Below are 20,596 nucleotides of genomic sequence, written 5' to 3'. Positions count from 1 at the left end.
CTCAACAAAATTAACAAAATTGATTTTTGTCTCAACAAAATTGACAAAATTGACTTTTGTCTCAACAAAATTGACAAAATTGAATTTTGTCTAACAAAAGTCAATTTTGTCTAACAAAAGTAAATTTTGTCTCACAAAAGTTAATTTTGTCTCACAAAATTGAATCTTACCTCACACAATTGACTTTTGTGATTTAATTTCCATATCAGGTAACAAAAGTCAATTTTGTATGCAAATATGTTTATATTTGCATACCTTTTAGACAAAATTGACTTTTGTCATGACAAATATGAATTTTGTCTACAAAAATGAATTTTGTCATGACAAAAATGAATTTTGTCTACACAAATGAATTTTGTCTACACAAAATTGAAGTTCTCACAAAACAAGTCAGTAGCACATAGTTTTGTAAGACAAAAATGATTTTGTTATGACAGAATTGAATTTTGTACAAAACCACAACAGTCCCATTCGGCGCCCCGTAGAGGGGACCGTTCAGATTTTTACCCAGTTCCGTTGGTATAAACTTTATTTATTCAGGTTAGGTGAAGGTTTGCGCTTATATAAAAGTTTATATACGGAGTATGTATCTCCCAATTGATACGATATTCCCGTGCTTGAATTTCCTATCATGATTTCTTTGATAGAGGGTTACTGCTCACGAGGAAGCTATTAAACCAAGAGTTTCAAATGGTGAAATTGAAATCATCCCTTCGTTAACTTTACGGACGCCATCACGAGGTGGTTGACTATATGCAATAACCGTTTCTCAGATGATATCGGATATATTCCTTAGGTCTACAATCCTTTTCCCTTTTCATGAATGTGACCTACCGGATTATACCATTTTCCGGGTTTGTAAAAACATGAGCATCACGACGGGTGTCCCATGTGGAGCAGGATCTGCTTATCCTTTCGGAGCATCTGAGATCACCCTTAGTTTTGGTGGGGTCTTTAGTTTTCTATGCTGTGTCTTGTGTACTATTATTTGTGTGTTTGTCTTTTTAATTTTTAACCATGGCTTTGTCAGTTTGTTTTCGTTCTATCAGTTTGCGGGCCCTCTGATATCTTTCGCCCTCTTTTAAACCCGCTGTATATGTTTGTGACTGTCCTAAGTTATGGACCTGTTGCTCAGTGCATAGGTGTCGTTTTTTGGTGTGGCTCATAAGTGTTTCTCATTTCTTGTCTTGTCTATAGATTAGACGGCTCCGTGTTGAAGGCCATACATTTATGCATTGTGACTTGTATGGAGAATTTTCTCATGTACACTTTTACCACATCTTTTTATTTCTAGTTATAGACTTGCAACAATACTAATATTCATAACCTTATAATGTACTTACATGAAACCATATTTTCCCATAAATTGCTCAAATTCCCGTTCGAAGCTGGTGAAATCAAGTTTAATAAATGAAGTCAGTAGTGTTAGTGATATCCCTATCACCAGTAATATTGTTATGACAATCAATCGGATAGATCCTTCCTCTGTTATTTTATCATTTACAGTCAGGTGGTACATACAATAAATAAAATAACCAAAGTATAATAATAATAGCACCAAATATATTGTATACCACACGATATTGTGATATTCCTTGTAGATACCAGCGACAATATTCTGGATAAATCCAACAGCGTTTGAGCAAGCGTTGCCTTCAAATTCGTCGTCATCGTGTTCACCATCAACGTCTGTCTGAGGGTCGGGTTTTTGGTCAATGTTTTGCTGAATAAAAGGAAAACACAGATCACTCAGATGCAATTTGACTTATCAGTTACATCAAATAATTGTGTATAGTTTACGGGACTTACTATTCATAAAAATTGTAAAATTACAGAGCCCCTGTATCAATTTTGTTGTGGTGAGTGAGCACAGAGGAGCTGCCAACAAGTTACCATTGTGTCGAGCGGTCGAAATTTTACCACATACACAAAGCAAACCCAATGTATATGTTTATCTTATTATTTTTGTTTTCTTCTAGACAGATATACGATTGTTTTGACTTACGAAAGTAAGCTTGATAAGCCTTTTCAAGCAAAGCTGACCTTTTATTTTTTACACTGTTCTAAAGTTTTGTTATTATGCTCTTTATTATGTTTGGAATCGAGTGTTCCGATAAAGTTTACCAAGACAAATAACTTATATTAGTAACACTGAAGTTGGTATCCTTTATAAATCTAACTGTGTCAGTATATTGCTGTTGATAAATAATCAGACCACAAGGGTCTTACCTATACATAAGATGCCAATTTTCCGGATAATCGACATTATGAGTTTTAAGAGAACTAAATCAGTACGTCACAACGGCCTCGTTTTATAGCGCATTTGATTTCACATTGTAAACTGGATTCTCTCATTAGCTTATGAAAAAATCGAAATCACTGCTTTGTCTGCCTATCAATAACATAATAAGACTATGTGCGTTATATTTGGTTTCATATTAAGCGAATTTCTTTATTTTACATGCTCTCATTCAGCTATCTAAAACTTTTGCGTTGAGTAGTCCTATAAAACTGTTGACATTGGCACTAAGCCTTAATCATGATACTTAAGACAAACCTCTGATCCTTCATATGCCTTATTCGTGTAAGCTTCACCGGATCCATTTTTGATTTGGTTATCTGGATCTATAACGTGCACATGACGTAGTTGTATGCCGTCTTTGTCCATGATTTATCTGCAAGTTAATACATAAATTTTTAGAAAATCTAGCGAATGAATGCTTGCCCCAAAGCATATTTTGATGAATCAAAATTATCAAAAGTCTCTTTGAAGTATTCACGTTTGTTGCTCTCATATGTAAATGAATACTAAAACTATTAAATATTAAAGAAGAAAGAATTTTCAAATTTACCATTTCCGACATACACCTTGTTTTCGAAAAGATTTTTGCGCATTGCTCCACACTCTTCAAAGATATTCATATTTTTAGTGGTTTATGAAATATTTATCTATTTTCTAAAATCGTTGCAGTCAAAAAATTAACGGTACCAAATTTCTTGCACTAGATGCGCATTTCGACAATAAATGTCTCTTCAGTTGCAGATGTGATTAAAAATTTCGACGAAATTTATCAGAAGCTATTCGAGAAATTATTTCAATTTGAAAACTCATTCAAGATGTTTATATTTGACTCCTTTGTGCCTACAATGTTGTTTGCACCTAAAGTATATGGCTGGTTATTTTAATTGTTCTCAGTATTTAATTTCTAGAATAATTCGCAATATTTTAGGCAAAAACCTTACACTTCTACAAGGATTCGTCTGATAATCTGGAGAAATCCATATACTAGACAATTACTTTCTTCTTATACAAGTGTTAGAAGACCTGTTAGTTGACCAGAAGAACCAAATCCAGCGTATGTATTTATATACCTTTTACGTAAAAAGCATTAAGGGCAATTTAGGTGAAATTGATACAGCTGTTTTAGAAGACAGATTTCAAAAGAATTTTGACGAACAGCGACAGCGAAAGCAAGATGATGGCAATATCTCAGATGACCCAAATGTTGCAGATGAGCAGAAAACTAGTTCATCAAAATAATTGGTTTTACATAGTCACATTGTAAGTAAATGGAAACAAAACACTGGATAAAAATATATACTAAATTTAGTTTTGAATAATGCAATTTTAATAGAAATATTATATGTTATATCAGATGTCTGATCTACTTTACTTCATCATTATAATACAATGTATGCACTATTTTAGACTGTGTTCTGAAAAAAATAGTCATGTAAACGAATACAAATATTTTAAAGGTATTTGTTTATGTCGTATATGATTGCTTTAAAACTGTTTTATTTAAATAAGATAGGTATGCTTTTTAAAAATAAATACCTTATTTACTCTTACCATGGGTATTACATCTATGCTCTTACAAATATGCAAATAAAAATTGTGGGTTTATAACATCAATAAACTTAGTATTTCGATCAGAGAAACAGAACAATCGACACTATAGTTAAACACCACTTTATTTGTTTACCTTAAAATCAAATATTTTTTCAGCATTAAACATTGTTCTCTGCTTTAAAGTTATAAGTGCTTGTCCTGTTCAGAAACAATTCAGCAACAACATTTTGTTTCATATAAAAAAAGAAAAGTAAATGGGATATGATTGCCAATAAACAACTCTCCATAAAAGACCAAAATGACACAGAAATTAACCGCAATAGGTCACCGTACGACCTTCAACAATGAGCAAAGCCCGTACCGCATAGTCAGCTATAAAAGGCCCCGAAATGACAATGTAAAACAATTTAAACGAGAAAACTCACGGCCTTATTTATAATTTTTATACAAACATGAACGAAAAACAAAACAAATATGTAACACATGAACAAACGACAACCACTGAATTACAGGCTCCTGAAGTCACTATACAGTATGGGACAAGCACATACATACGTAATGTGGCGTTGTTTAACATGTTAGCGGGATCCCAACCCTCCCCCTAATCAGGGACAGTAGTATAACAGTACACCATAAGAACGAACTATAAATTTAAGTTGAGTTGGAAAATTTCTCATAGTTGCAAAACGAACCAGTTTTCCCTGGCCTCCCTTCTGAGCGTTGGTTTTCGTTTATCTGTGATGTCTAGAGAACAACTGTCCAAAGTCTTGTTTGAGACTATCTGTGTCACATTTCTTGCGCGATATGGGACTTAAGCTTCAATTCACCGTGAACTGTCCATAACTTTATGTTTGAAAAGCAAAACTCTGATCTAGCAATTTTTACCTTTATTATACTCATGGCAGTCATATTTAAATGAACTTTTTATTACGAGTTCCACTTTATACCGGTGCTTGTAATATTAAACTTGTTTGTGTTTCATAAATAACGTACAACTCATCAGATTGTTTTCATATTTTGAATGTACAGATGCACGTTTTTAATACCCTTACTAAGAATCAAACGGGATATATTACTGTTTTATCATTTAATTTGTTTCAAATCTTTAGGCCTCTTCTTTCTCCCAAAGTTGCTTGTAGAGTGTTTTCTTTAGCAGTCCTTAAGGTATACATCCATAAACACTAGTATAATACCTTTAGATGATAATCATAGTGTAGATGTGGGTTTATTTGCAAACAAATACATCTTCTCTTATTTATTTAGAGATATTTCACCTGAAGACGATACATTTTCTTTAAAAGATTATGTAAATTTTAAACTTTATATACCGTACATGGTAGTTTTTAACAAAGTATAGGTGTTATAATGATATGCTTGTGTGATTCGTTGGCCATTTAACTCTTTAATGGAACATTTCATGTCAAAACAGTCACATATATCTTGTTATTATCAATTGTCTACCTTTCTGAAAGATATGTTTAACTTTAATGTTTTTGGGTCAGTCTTTTATCCACACATAATCTACATTATAGAAAATTTTAGAATGGAAATGGTGAATTTGTCAAAGAGAAGACAACCCGACCAACGAGCAAAAACAGCAAAAGGCCACCAATGTGTTTGTTTTGGTTTATTTAATCTTAAATGTCAAAAAGATGGGACAGTTTCGTAAAATATAAACAAATTTAAACCTAATCTATAAAGTATTATTTTCATTTTAAAGACGGCTTTAAAGACGACTGAACGAATAACTACTTTATGTATTGTCCGATTTAATGGTCACGTACATAAAAAAGAAAAGGATGGAAAATTGAAATAGTCATTTTAGACAATTTTGAACTTCGATGATGATTCAACACATTAAAGAAAAAATTGTATAACCCAACTTTTCAGAATTAATAACCCGTTAAGTTTGAAAAGACTGAAGTACACTTTTACCACACAGAAAATCATAGATGCACACTACCACGCATTTCAATATCGTCTACTCACTATTGAAAATGTACACAGCAGTTAATGTATATATACTAGTATACTTTCTGTAATTTGGGTACTGCAAATTAAATAAGTGTACGTATATGTGTACTTATATGTGTACTTATATTTGTTATTTTATATTTTCAGTGCTGTTAAAATACGGACTATTTAATTAACCGAATTTGTAATTAAGAACTGTTTTATTACTTGGCAAATAAACTCGTCATAGATACCAGGATTACAATTTTATATTTACGCAAGACGCGAGAATTAGAAAATGTTTAAAAGGCCAAATAAAGTACGAAGTTGATAATTGAGAACCAAAAATGTGGACGTCAATGAGATAATAAAAAGATGCTCCCAAGAGTCTGAATTTCTTTACAACTGAATATGTTGAAAACTTTGCCAAAAAAAAGGGGCGAAAGATACCAGAAGAACAGTCAAACTCATAAATCGAAAATAAACTTACAAAGCCATGGCTTAAAATTAAAAGCTGTTTAAACTCATTCTTTAGTGGCATTTTTGTATAACATGTAATGAAGATAAATTTTTTTACTGTTTATTCATTATCTGTGGAAGTTTTTGAAACAGAAACGTCATTAAATAGTAACTACTTCTCACTTTTCAAGATTACCAAGAGCCAATCATAATGAAGTTTACGTGGTAAATTCGTGATTCTAATATGACGTTCTTCTTTGGCTTTGGGAACACTTGGCGACCGTGAAAATGTATATACCTGCACCGTGAAAATGTATATACCTGCAACGATACTTGAGTATGGATATTAAAGAAGATGGGACGCAACTGCCAATGAGACGACTTTCCACTAGAGTCCTATCAACATAGACAATTACTACTATAGGTCACCGTTCTACCTTCAATAATGAGCAATATCCATACCGTATAGTCGGCTGGAAAGAGTTCCGATATGACAAATGTAGAACAATTCAAACGAAAAAACAAACAGCCTGATTTATGTAAAATAAGCATAACAGTGAACGATCGAAATACAAATATAATACATCAACAAACGACAACCTCTGCATAACAGGCTCCTGACTTGAGACAGGCACATTCAGGAAAGAAAAAAATCATAAAACTGCTATGAGCGTCTCTGATGAGTCTTAGGCAGCAACCATTTTCTTTCAATTTTAGCATTACATATAGTGGCAGCTGAGGGTGAAACAAACATTTTTTTTCTTCTCAGAATCAAAAACAAATTATTTGTTCCTCCAAAAACTGGAAACAAACTTTTTTTTCCAAAAAAAACATAGCTCCCCCCACAGAAAATCAAATGGTTGCTGCATTATGAAGACGAAACGCGCGTCTGACGTACTAAATTATAATCCTGGTACCTTTGATAACTAACTATAATAATCTCATTGCCGTTTTAGTAAGTGTATCCAGCATTCTCGTATCTTTTTTTATTTCCGAGGAATGCCTTTATATGATAATGAGCTACAGCAAATAGATAAGCCTTTATATTGAATTATATTGTTACCAATACGCATTTGATTAAATAACACTAGAACACACCCGTGATATCGCGGGTCTGTGAATGAATTAAAGTATATAACTATGCGCAAGCCTTATTTTAGTATTAGTATACTATTGTCATCTGATAAAGTCATGCCGATTATAAGATACACAGTTTTCTCGGCTTTCAAATCTTTCTGTTTGAACCCGTCGGACTGGAACTTGTCAATTATTGGTAATATTAATTATTTGGAAAACAAAAGGTCCTGAAATGGAGTATTTTTTAATCGACAGCATTGTAATATATTAGTTATGAATAAAGTTGAATTCTTTGATTCGCTGTTTTATGTCATGCATGCCCACAAACAAATTGAAAACTGTACCTATACGCCTTATTTTTTAGTCCAGATTTGTTATAGTAGAAAGTCTTACTGATTAAAATACTACAATAGGTAACAATTTGACAATTAAGTAGTGTCAACCCTGTGATTATGACCCGTGTATATAGCATATTAATCATGAATACACCGTTTGGTGGTGCACCTGTCAGATGTGGAACGCACAGATAAGGTAATAGGTAACAGGTGAATATACTATTGGTATCGGTATCGGACTCGACCCGGAACTTCCTAATTATTGGCAATATTAATTACGTGGAAAACAAAAGGGCCTGGAGTGGTGTAATTTTTAATCTACACCTTTGTACTATATAAGTTACATATAAAGTTGAATTCTTTGATTCGTCGTATTAACGTGATGACGGCTGACAAATTGGACCTCGTAATTTTAGTATTATAGATGTTTTCTGTTTGGTGAGATTGTCTGGAAGTGTTGAGTACAGGGTAGATAAAGTCAAAACTGTCAACCGAATTTAAAAAAAAAAAAAGAGCGTTAAGGAAGTTATCAAAAACATTTAAAGAGTTTATAACACGTCAAAATATTAAGTTCCATTATTGTCATTTGTTTTATTGCAAAAAACAAATCTTTACAGTTATTTCCATGTAGTCGGGGAACTAGTTTGAATGGCAGAAAGATCAAGGCGGTCTTGAGCCGATGATCAGATATCCCGTACTAACGTGACAATAGAAGAATTATCTTATCCTAAGCGGATCCAGGGGAGGGTCCCAGGCACCCCTTTCGTGGGAAAAATTTGGAAAAGTTCTGGATCCGCCACTGCTTATCTTCAATGTTTCTCGATCTCATGTGGTAATATCATTATTGGAAAGACAATCGAATAATTGAGTCAAGACAAACACGTTAAAAGTTAACAAACGTCGTGCACATGGACATATTGAATTGTATTAACAAATCCCGATCAACCAATAAAAAGGGAGTTGTGATATGCTTGCCATGATGACCTGGTAAAAGCACCCAAAAAAAGAAACTCTGTAAACTTTGAATTACATTTTAATGCTACACTTTTAAACAGTACAATACGAACAAGAATTTTTTATTTTTATTGCTTAACGTTGTCGTGGAAAGCACGTGCAGATATGCAGATATGGATGCTACATTTTAATTGGACATAAATTATATAGTATATAAATTTAAAATGCAAGAACCACTACAAGTAACATCTAATTAGTTTGCGTGTAAGTAAACAGTTATGCTTTTCTCGGCTTTAACTGAAATGCAAATTGAAACGACCTAGCAAGCAGCTTTTGTTATCGTATATTAGATTTACAAAGTCACACCAATAGAAAGCAATGGGAAAGTTTAGTACTTTCATATACTTACTATGTTGTTAACACTGAACTGCTGACCTGAAACCAAAGTTGTTCGTGCTTATCAAACTGTCATATTTAAAATACATGAATGTGGTCTTGTAGAAATATAAAGTAAGTTAAATACACATTCGTGTATAAAAAGAAGTTATAAATTATATCAAGTGAGATTACATAAACCCGTTATAAATTATAACCATATATACGCTTCAATAAATCTTACATTTATATCAAATTTGACTTTCTTTACACGTAAACCAAATATGTTTCCATTTTCTATAGATGGGAGGGGTTGAATTAGAAAAAAATCTCACGACACACCTTTTTCAGCATGATAACAGTCGAGAATGATAATTACGCACTGAAATATTATATTTAACAGTGGTTAAGACGAATAAATATAGAAAGAGCCCACCAAAGACCCAAATCTTCTTCAAAACACTCTGTTTCGAAAGGTAGTCATACTAATCAAAGTTAATGTTGGTTTTTTTTTTTGAAAAAGGTGATTACAGTACCAAAAAAAATGTTTTTTTCTAAAAAGGAATCTGTTCTGATTTATTTGTACCACGATTTTGCGTACAGAGGTTGTAACCAATCAGTGGGGACGTGATTAGTTTGGTCGTCTGTGTTTGTCGTGTTGTTTTGTTAGATCATAATATAGAAGTGTTTTAAAGTATCATTATACGATTTGAATTTATAAGAATGAAGAATTTGTATATGTAGAATTAGAATATGCATATTTATAAATGGGCATTTCATTAGACAATTAAACTAACGGATTAAGTATCAGCTTACCTTTCTTTCCCTGATCACACACAGGTGAATGTGTATTTCTTGTATTTGGATGAACGTTTAATTTTACTTTTGGTGACTACTCAACCTTTCAGTAAATCTTCATTGATAGTAATTATAATACCTGTAAAACAACTCAAGTGGGAACAGTAAATGTACTATTCTGTAACACACCTCATGTCAGGATTGTGTACAGTTAAATGATGTAAATGAATGTATCATAGTTTTTGTTTGTGAATAGTATATTATAGTAAATAAGGCGCATATCACTTCACCCACTCTGATATCTAGTTAATTTATGATTAAAAGTCATATGAAACCTCAAATCAAAACAAAATATGCATATGTTTTTTATAACTAAATGGATAGTTTACATTATACAACTTATGTACATAATCTTTTTTTCTGAGGAAAATTCTTTAATCTGTCCACATTTTGAAGAAGTTTACTTAGTTTTAATTGCTTGCTTCCAGGAAGCAATTCGCCGACATATTTTCCGTATGTATAGTGAACCTCAGCGTGACCCTCCTCGTAAAAATCCGGCAATCGCAATACGCATGGATCTGTCATTAAAATAAACAATCATCTGTTTGTTCATGTTAAACACGTGCCCAATACCCATGCTTCTTTTTAGTTGTTTACTATAAGGTAACAATCGGTAAACTTCGGCTTCAAAACACGGCGTTTATTGAGCAGCTATATTTGTTAAATCATAAGAGATAGAAACAAATGGTATAATCGTGTACAGAGGACTAAGTTTATGATATATACATGCATTGTTTCAAAAATTGGATTAACATTATTTTTCACCAGTCGCTCGTTTCATATGACTTTTAAATTGCGTCGAAAGTAAAGACGGAATCATATTATATTTAGATTAAGTTTTAAAAAAAAGGATATACAGAATAAACGTTTGACACAGAGATATGTCTCGCCTATCGGCATAAAATTCCGAAAAGACAATATGATGGACAGCGACATTGTCTATAACACATATTGAAGATTGTGTACTTTTCTTGATCAGTAATGTAAAAACAACTATAACAAATGAAAACCAAGCTGGATTTTAGGAGATATTATTCTACGGCTGAACTCATTTCTATCATACATATTTTTTTTTTGAATTGTTGAACTGAAATTTTGCTTAATCGACTTTCAAAAAAGCAGTTTACTCTTAATAGCAAAGGAGTAGGTCCGGTAAGGACCGATTTTGGTCTCAAATTTCAGTTTCATCTGACGAAAGATTTTGACTTCTTTTTAAAATACTTAAGTGTCTATTTCATATGATTCAATTAATTTATGAGAAAGATTTTAACTTATTTAGTTATAAACAACGATCCGATTCAAGCTCAAATATGAAAAATCTACCAAATATGCGAAAAAAAAATTTAGATGTTTTTTTGTCAAAAACGAAAGTGGCCGCATCCGTGTTTATCCTCAATCTTTATATATGTTATGTATTATCATAAAATACAATTTCTATTTCAATATTTTGGATAAGCACAAATCACTTTCGTTTTACACGGAAACCGTCTAAAATTTAACTAAAATGCTGGAATTGTGAAGATTTCAGTGATCTAGCATGACTTATTGGTGCTAGTACCCAATGTATGTGAAAAATTGTATTGTCAAAAACAGCCCTTTATATAGCAGAACCATTCTACTATACAATAAATAACTAAAAGTTTACATTTTAACAATTTTGTAAAACTGCCATATTTTGGGGTCGACAAGGGGTCTAACTGGACCTACTCCTTTGATTCTCTTCAAATTATTGCAGAATGAAGTAAATGATTTATTTTGTTGGTTTTTCAAAAAAAGTATGACTGTGCTAAACTCTTGATGTGCCAAATTTCGTTTTAGGGCAAAACATCAGATTTATTCCCTTGTAAGATTGCTACGGCAATGGGTAAACCAGTTTCTCTTGTTTTGTTTGCTATATCTTAAAACGTTCTTTGAAATACTATTAAAAACAGAGAAGTATAACTGACTTAAAATCTGTATCACAAGACATCGAAAATGGTCTGAAAGTATTTTTTTAATTATGTTTTACTTTTATATGCGGATGATTCTGTTTTATCAGTAATATGGATTTTTAAATTAATGTGCACTGATAGTTTTGCAACTTTACAAAATATATCATTGATCTTCTACAAGTATTTTCTTATCAAACTAACTTCAGAAGAAAACTTTTAATATTCGATTTACATGATATATTTTGGGTTATTGGGAACTCACGGACGGAACGGACATGTGACAGTTGAATGTAATTCAGGGTTGTTTCCTTTGTAGGAGAGGATGCGTCATGTGTCACAAATTGTGGTTTATCACAATTTGTACAAAATAGATTATTTGGAAGTATGTTACCGATCGATTCAATTGCTCAGTGTTACAAAAAAAAAATACATGTTTTCATCTTGGTCGTGAGTCAAAGGGTTTTCAAAATTCACCATCGAAATGTTCACATATATTTTTTCACCACTTTCTGCTGTAATCAAACACACTGACCCTTCATCTCTGACACCCTGCACCGGAATATCACTGCTGCACAATTATAGATTGGTAATAGAGACAGAAACTATCATCGGCCTAAAATACCAAAAAGTGCGAATTCAGAGCCTCTGGCCAGGTTTAGCTTGGTTCATCACATACCAGTAAGTCACTTGCATTATATTATGAACATGTTGACATTATTTACTGAAAAAATGGTCATGACATGGCAAGCAAAATACGTAAAACTCCAATAGACAAATAACAGCACATAAAAACATTTCATAGAAAACTAAAGACCGAGCAACAGAGCTCACCACAATTGTGTTACTAGTACAATCTTGGTAATAAGTTTAATTCGGTAGGTCACATAATTTTAGGTCATATTCGAGGAAAATAGGACAGGATTGTGGTTATGTAAATAGGAACATATCCGCCGTCATCTGTGCAACAAATATTCCATAGCAGTCAACTGTCGTCCTTAAAATCTTGACGCTCAGATATGTATGTGGTGATTGCAATCAGTCAGTTTAATGTGACCACAGAGGCGTTTGATGCGAGACGTGGGATCAGTGGTATCACAAACATTGCTATTCATTCATGATAGCACGATAAGTTGACGTTGCATTGTCTGTGACCTACCAAACTAAAGACGACAGTTTTTTTTTATTATCTATATCTATATCTGTATGGTCAAGAATTATCAAATCTTTTTGGCGGTATATACATAATAATTTATTTTTAGCATGTTATAGCATTTTTCAATAGCATTAAACAATGTTGTTTTCTTACATGTCTCTAATTAATGTCTAATCTTATCTACTTGTATGTAATGTGATGAAAGCTCTTTATAGGGACCTTGAATTTGAAATAAAGTATTCTTATTCTTGTTCTTATATAATTGGAAATTCAAAATGTTAATAGCGTACATATTTATCTATATATATATATATGTTAATATTATAATTGAATACTGTTTTTTTCCCTGAAATCTATACTAAAGGAATCTTGCGAAAAGTGTACATATTTGAAAAAAAAAGAAAAACATGATTTCATGCAATGCCAAATTATCTATATCGACAGATTGCACTTAGAAACGAGAACATGTTTATGTTAAGAACAATACTAATCGTTTAGTTTTAGTTCTACTGATAACAATATCAATATTCATACCATTTAAAAAAAACACTTTCAAAGACCTAATAACTGTGTTGAATTGATAACTGCTTAGAATACGTTTATTTAAAGGATCGATAAATTTACCCGAATCGCATTTCAGTTTACGAGCTCGGTAAACAACATCACCGTCAAAATTGATATAATCTTTTTAGAAATACTACTATTTAAATTGTATTGTCTAATGAAATCGACCGTTTTGTATAGATATGTTTCGTCATATTGCAAATTTTGCTTATATGATGTACACGCTGCTTTCATATAACTTCAAGTTCCTTCTAAGGTTATTGTGGCAGTCACCGATTACCGGTTAAGAGGAGAAGATGGCAAGATGGTCTTGAAAGAAACAATAGAGTATGCCATCTTTGTGACTCAACTGACATTGATGACAAATATCAGTACATTATAACTTGCGAAGTACTACAAACAGATAGAACAAAATTGTTATCCGATTATATATGGAAAATTCCAAACACACATATTCTATGTTTTATTCAACTCTACAAATACTGTACAATTAGAAAAACTGTGTAAATTTATTAAAATTATTAATGTGAAAGTATATCCTCCTAGTTAAACTACAATGTAACTTACATGTAGTATTTCACACATGCATGTATTTATTCTATTTATGTATTATAATATATATATATATATATGTACCATTCTCTGTAACTTTGTATTTAGTTTATGAGAATAAAAGAAAAAGAAAAGAAGATTTTTAAGATTAAACTTCTGGAATTAAAGTTTTAATGACTTGTATTCCAAACATCCAAATCTTTAAGAACGCGATGCGATTTTATTCTCAATTTTAACTAATTAGTAGCATATATTAGGTGCAAATATAACCGACCTTCTGTAATTTCGATAATCTGAAGAAAACAGCACCCAATTATATATTCTATAAAGAATACTTAATAAAATAGACTTTTATTGCCGGATGTTTCAAAAAAATTTTCAATATAAAAGTTACATTTTTTATATGACATATTTGTATATCAAATGATATTTCAGTCACTTAATTTTTTTAAGTTTAGTTCTGGTTTTTATATTTTTAATTCGTTTATAGTAAGGGTTACATATATTGTTTTTCGTTTATAATTTTGTACACAATTAAAGGCAACAGAAGTATACCGCTGTTTAAAATTTATAAATCAATATAAAAAAACAAACCCGGGTTACAAACTAAAACTGAGGGAAACGTATCAAATATAGGAGAACTACGACACAACAAAGACACAACACCGAAACGTAACACACAGAGAAACGAACTATAATGTAACAATGGCCATTTTCCGGACTTTGATACAGTGCATTTTATGAAAAAATGGTGGATTGAACCTGGTTTAATGGCATGCCAAACCTCCCGCTTTAATGGCAGTGTTAATTATAACATTAAAATTACAACATTACACGACAGGGTAACAATGAATAAACAGATAAATGGGAGAAAATATAGGACAGAGAAACAAACGAATAATAGCCATCTAAAGGTAACAGGTTATAACAAATATTTTTATATACCAGACGCGCGCTAAGTTAGGCATTGTTTTTCTTGTTTTCTTGTTTTACATTTTTCATTTCGAGGACTTCAACAGAAAACTATATATATGGTTTGTGCTTTGAACATTATTTAAGTCCGTATGGTAATTCATAGTTTTTTCATTTCTGTGTCCTTTTTTTCTCTTGTGGAATATTGTCTCATTAGCATCTTCTTTTTATATTCATTCACCGTATTGTCTCACCATGTAAGCATCACGTAGTTCCTTCTTATCATTTGGGTCTAATGATGTTCAGATTTCAGACAAAGTAAGTGATTCGATTTAACTGCATATGACATTTTGAGTTGTTTCTCTTTTGTCATATCTGAAAATTTCTTGTACTGTTGATTGTTTGACAATGTATGTTCTAGTATAAACGAAACACCGTGACTGTAGTATCATTTCTCCCGAATAAAGCAATGTTGTGAATAAGGCCTCGTTACAAAAAGTACTCCAGCAATAGAGAGGGAGGTAGAGGGATCGGTGGTCTTAGCATTTATCAACCGAATTGCTAGCCAGTTGAAACAAGGTTGTGAATTTTTAACTACCGTAGTGAAATAATAATGGGATGTGATCAATAGTAAAACAAAACATTCATAAAAAACATCAACTGTCTCGTTAATCCTATCTCAGTCGATTGAAAGGTATGACAGGGAATATGACACAATCTGTTGATTAACTGATCAGACGGTTATTGATATATCTCAAGATCTAATACCGCTTACATATGTTGCTGTTGGAATGCGGTTAATTTGGATGAATTTGGCTTTTTTGTTCAATGTTAATTTTGGTCATATAATCTTCAGTTGTTTAGGGCTTCACCAGATTTGGTTTGAGAGTTCGTAATGGAGGTAAATCTAGAAAAGACTTTCGGACCCACAAAAGTAATCTTGTTTCATTAACTATCACCGAAGCACTACTGAGTGATTAGTTTCCAAGGGTATCATCCACTCAGTAGTTGAAACAGACATTTTAGATTCAGTAGTATCTTTTATTTCAGGTCAATTGAAAATATGGGTTTCAGGCACAGACTGAAATATACACCATTGAGTTGAATAAATGCAATAATAGTAAACCGGTATCTGGACCACGCAAACGAAAACAATTATAATGCGAAGATGTAGGAATACGTGAATTCTTATGTAAAATTGACGACCAAAATCAACCAAAATGAATTGTCAAATCCGTCTGATTTCAACCTTATGGAAAGGAGTATGGAGTAAACAAAGCATTAAAGAAAGATATGTTATAACTTATAAGTCATATCTATCCCGGAACACTGAGCAGATGATGCCTTTGTGAACTACCAGTGTTAGTTTTAATATCATTAAAAAAGTCAGCAAAAGAGTAAGCATAAAATGAGGATACGGTTGCCAATAAAACAAATATCCACATTACAAATGACATGAATTCTTTACAGGTAACTTGACAGCCTTTGTAAATTAGCAAAACTCAAACCGCGAATAAATTATTACAAAAAGATAATTTATCATGATGCTTCACATTAGTGATTGGCCCTTATAGTATCAATGACAGCAAGTCTTGTTTAAAGATATGTTATACTACCACAGAAAAAATGCAACTAGTAATTGCCTTTTACCCCAATTGGTCACCGACAGCAAATGTTTTGTGCATAGAAATGCAATACTTCCACGAGATGTTTTCAAGTTGGGGTTGGTTGAAATCCGATATCTATTGTTTATGTCATGACCTGGAATACTATTATTGCATATTTTCTTCTTGGGTTTTGGGGTAATCTAGTTTTACTTATAGTTAGTGTAAACTCCACTTCTTCTTGTATCTATAAGTGTTAGAGATATAAGAAGATGTGGTATGAATGCCAATGAGACAACTCTCCATCCAATTCATAATTTGAGAAAGAAAAACAATTAAAGGTCGAAGAACGAATATTTATATATATATACCTGTAGTACTAGCTGTTGCTAGACACTTAATACTAGAGATTTGCTGAAATCTTCAAATGGAATCACCGACGGCCAGTGTTTATGTATTGATTGGTAATATTATAACTTTTGTGACTACCACAAATAAGCAGTAAGTAAAATTGTGTGTCCCAGTTCACTTTTCAACAGTGAATACATAAATAAGCCACGCGTCAGGTTGAAAACATATAGATAGTTAAAAAGAATATTTGGTGTGTTTGGCAAGGACACAACTCTTCACAAGACACCAAATCAAACAAAAATTACCGCAGCGTATTGTTAGAAAAGATGAATAATATTTTTGAATATAATTTAAGAAATCTTGCATAACACCCGGATTTAAAGACCTTGAAACAATGAATGAATCCTTGAATTAAAATATTTATTTTCAAATGATCTTGTTATCTGTTCATCCTTGTATTATAATGTATATGTTGTGTACAAATTATAATTTATAACTTGTACACAACATATACATTATAATGAAAGTGCCTGTACAAATTACAATGTGTACAAAATTTGACAAAAAATCACTTATCACTTGTACAATAATTTATAAGATGGATTTTGTGTTATGGAAAGTGTTGATACACACTTTAAAAACTTGCAATGCTATTTTTAAACTCACATTGATTCATTTATATTGCCTTGAGGTTATAAATTGAACTTCTGTTCACAATTTTTTCACATGGTCATTAACAAATTTAAAAGTTAAGGCGTTCAATAAAATGGCTAGTAAAACTTATCCCATGAGGACGCTGTGTGTCAGTGTAAGTTCCTCCCGATGACCAGAGCCAGCGGGTTATCTCACACTAACACACCATGTCCGAATGGGATAACTATTTTACATCCCAGCTGTTTTAGTTTAGACGAAAAACCATTTACAATTCATAAAAACTAGTTTAAAACGCCAACCAACCATTATAATATACTCTATATATTACTTTATAATATATTCCCTTTATGACCCCCGAACAGAATGTTTAAATATGAAACCATGTCAACTCGTCTACTGGGCAATCGGCCCCCATTTAATCGCCACTTTCTAAAAACTCGACTTTTTTTATGAAAAGGGTTAACATCTCATTGAATAAAGGTCTGCAAATTCGCCCTACTTAAAAAAAATATCTTTCTCCATTAAATTATGTTAAATTACTGAGAGTTAGTATCAAGTCGTCCTGGTGAAGGGGTATGTGTCTCGGGTTGCTGATATTGAAAAGCTCATGAAAAAACCTAACAATTCTGTGACTAATAGTGAAACTGGATCAACCAGTTCAAATATCAAAGTTGTATCAGAGGAAGTCGAAACTCCAATCATTAGTGCAAGAAAACGACCATTGTCTGGCAAACAAATCCAAGCAGATGTCCTAACAAGAAATACAAAACCGAAACTGGATGAGTTGCCTGATGGAGACAATGTCATCATCCCAATACCACAGTGTGACCGGGCACCGACCGATTCGAGGAATATACAAGGTGCTGTTGTGGAAGTGGAAAATTTTGGCTATCGTGTAGGGACAATAGGTGGTAATGTTTAGTCTTAAGCAGAAACCAAATAGATTAGTGACTCTCCTTTGTCTGTCCGTTACACAAACTCAAGATTTACAACTTTCCATGAGAGAAGCTGTGAAAATTTTTTAGAAAACTGGTGGTCAGGGTTTCTCTGTTGCAAATGTAAAAGCGGTTGTAACAATTCGAAATGTAAATGCAAAAAGGCAGAATGTATTGTAATATTCAAGGTGTCATGGTTCGTTCACCTACTCCAGCAAATAAGAGCATTGCATACTAATATATAGTATTGTAAATAGAGTTATCAGTGTGTTTCATGTTGATTCGTAAAACTGATTTTTTTTGTCATTTGATTTGAAACTTATTCATTGTAAGATATTGTACAAATTATGAGTAAAATTTAGCCTTATTTTGTACAAATTATAATGATAACAGGCACTTTTTGTAAAAATTACAATTTGTACAAAGTCTAAATGCAAATTATAATTTGTACAATTCTTTTGTTCAAATAATAATTTGAACAAAATGATAATTTGTACACAACATATACATATCTCAGGTGTGTTATAAATTAATGTAATATTTATTAATTAATCCTTCGACAGTGATTGAAAGTATTAAGGCCAATCCTATAGAAAACATGAAGTCTAAAAGAGCATGACAAGATTAAGGAATAATTTCTAACTACATCTAAAACCTGTTTTATCTCAGAATCTAACAAAAGAACAAAAGAACACCTATCGGAATATTAACTAAATATAAAAAAAAGATTTATATTAACTCTACAATTGACAATATTATGTACAGTCATTTGCCGTTGTCAAGATAATACCACATCATTAGATTGATATAGCATACTGAGATTTAAACTGTCATATATCTTCACTTCATTTAATTTACTTACATTTCACGAACATGATTGGTTCTTAAATATGATTGCCATTTCAATACAAGACATCCTGGTAGTTTTTAAAGATTTGTATTGGTCGGCATCGTATCAATTGTCGTCGTTATTCAGATGCTGGATTTTCTTTTTAAAATCCTTCTTTAGATGTAAAAAGAAAGTTGTTGCGTACGAAAAATTATAATAATTCTATTTATACCAACAATCGGGAAATAAAACACTATTCTATTCACTCCACTTCACGAATGCAGAGAAAGTATGACAAAAACTAGGAGATCCAGAGATTTTACATCTCAAAAAGATTAAACTGGTTTCTGTCAAACGCCTTTTCATTACTTTTGTTCAATTTTTGTTCAAATTATGTTGCATGAGAGTAATGAAATAATTTCACAGGATAAAGAGCACAGTTCAGTGTGCCCAAAAAAATGTGAAATCACCACGTTTTCATAGACCCTACTTTGAAGTCGACAACCGTGCTAAGAAAAAAAGATAAAGATGTGAAGCAGACATTCTATATTGAGCAGTATCTTTAATTTCAGGTTCACCTGGAAATATGAAATGCAGGCACTACATGAAATGAAAATCAATTTGATGTCTGAAAGAGGGGCGAAACATACCATATGGACATTTAGAATCATTAATGGAAAATAAACTGACAACGCCATGGCTTAAAATGAAACAAACAGACAACAAATAGTACACAAACAACCACATAGAAAATGATCAAAAACTGAGGGCGATCGCAGGTTCTCTCGAAGGGTAAGCTGTTCCTCTTCCACATGTGACAACCTTCATGTTGCTGATGTTACTACAAACCCAGTAGTCTAATGCGTTAGATCACGTTGTTCGTGAAAATCGAACTGAATTGTAGATAAGACATTAGGAACATATCCGGATTCATCTGTGAAAAGGTTACCATAACTTTCAACCAACTTTTTGAATTTCAGCTTCACCATTTGGAACTGTTGGTTTGATTTGATTTTAAACATATTTTATTCATTAAAATATGAAAAGGATTGAGCAACAGGCACATGCTATAAAATCTCTCTCCATAATACATGTACAATGTATAATTCAATTACAACAACTGTATTTAAAATAATGCAATATAGTGAATATGCATACTACTTGTGAGCACACACGAGCAAATATATGTTAACAGTGTTACTTACTAAATGTAAAGTATATTTTTAAAAATGTATGGCAAATTATCA

General features: G+C 32.1%; 1 protein-coding gene across 3 annotated transcripts in view; it reads right to left on the bottom strand.

Moving 5' to 3' along the window:
- LOC134706438 (solute carrier family 28 member 3-like) overlaps positions 1 to 10,065 on the bottom strand; it is a 61,442-nt gene extending 51,377 nt beyond the window's left edge. The window contains exons 1-4 of one of the 3 annotated variants that reach the window (XM_063565364.1): positions 9,823 to 9,931; positions 9,041 to 9,066; positions 2,558 to 2,675; positions 1,344 to 1,723 (exon numbers count right to left, since the gene is read on the bottom strand). In XM_063565364.1, coding sequence (XP_063421434.1) covers positions 1,344 to 1,723; positions 2,558 to 2,668 — 491 coding nt within the window. In that variant the 5' untranslated portion in view covers positions 2,669 to 2,675; positions 9,041 to 9,066; positions 9,823 to 9,931. Of the gene's footprint in view, positions 1 to 1,343; positions 1,724 to 2,557; positions 2,676 to 9,040; positions 9,067 to 9,822 lie in introns of all 3 variants that reach the window. The other 2 variants (XM_063565365.1, XM_063565363.1) reach the window with 2 other exon arrangements.
- Positions 10,066 to 20,596: the final 10,531 nt, after the last annotated feature.

Source organism: Mytilus trossulus, chromosome 2 (assembly GCF_036588685.1).
Source record: "Mytilus trossulus isolate FHL-02 chromosome 2, PNRI_Mtr1.1.1.hap1, whole genome shotgun sequence".
NCBI classification, from domain to species: Eukaryota; Metazoa; Mollusca; class Bivalvia; order Mytilida; family Mytilidae; genus Mytilus; species Mytilus trossulus.
The sequence above is the reverse complement of the archived record's forward strand: the minus strand, read 5'-3'. Positions and strand labels throughout refer to the sequence as shown.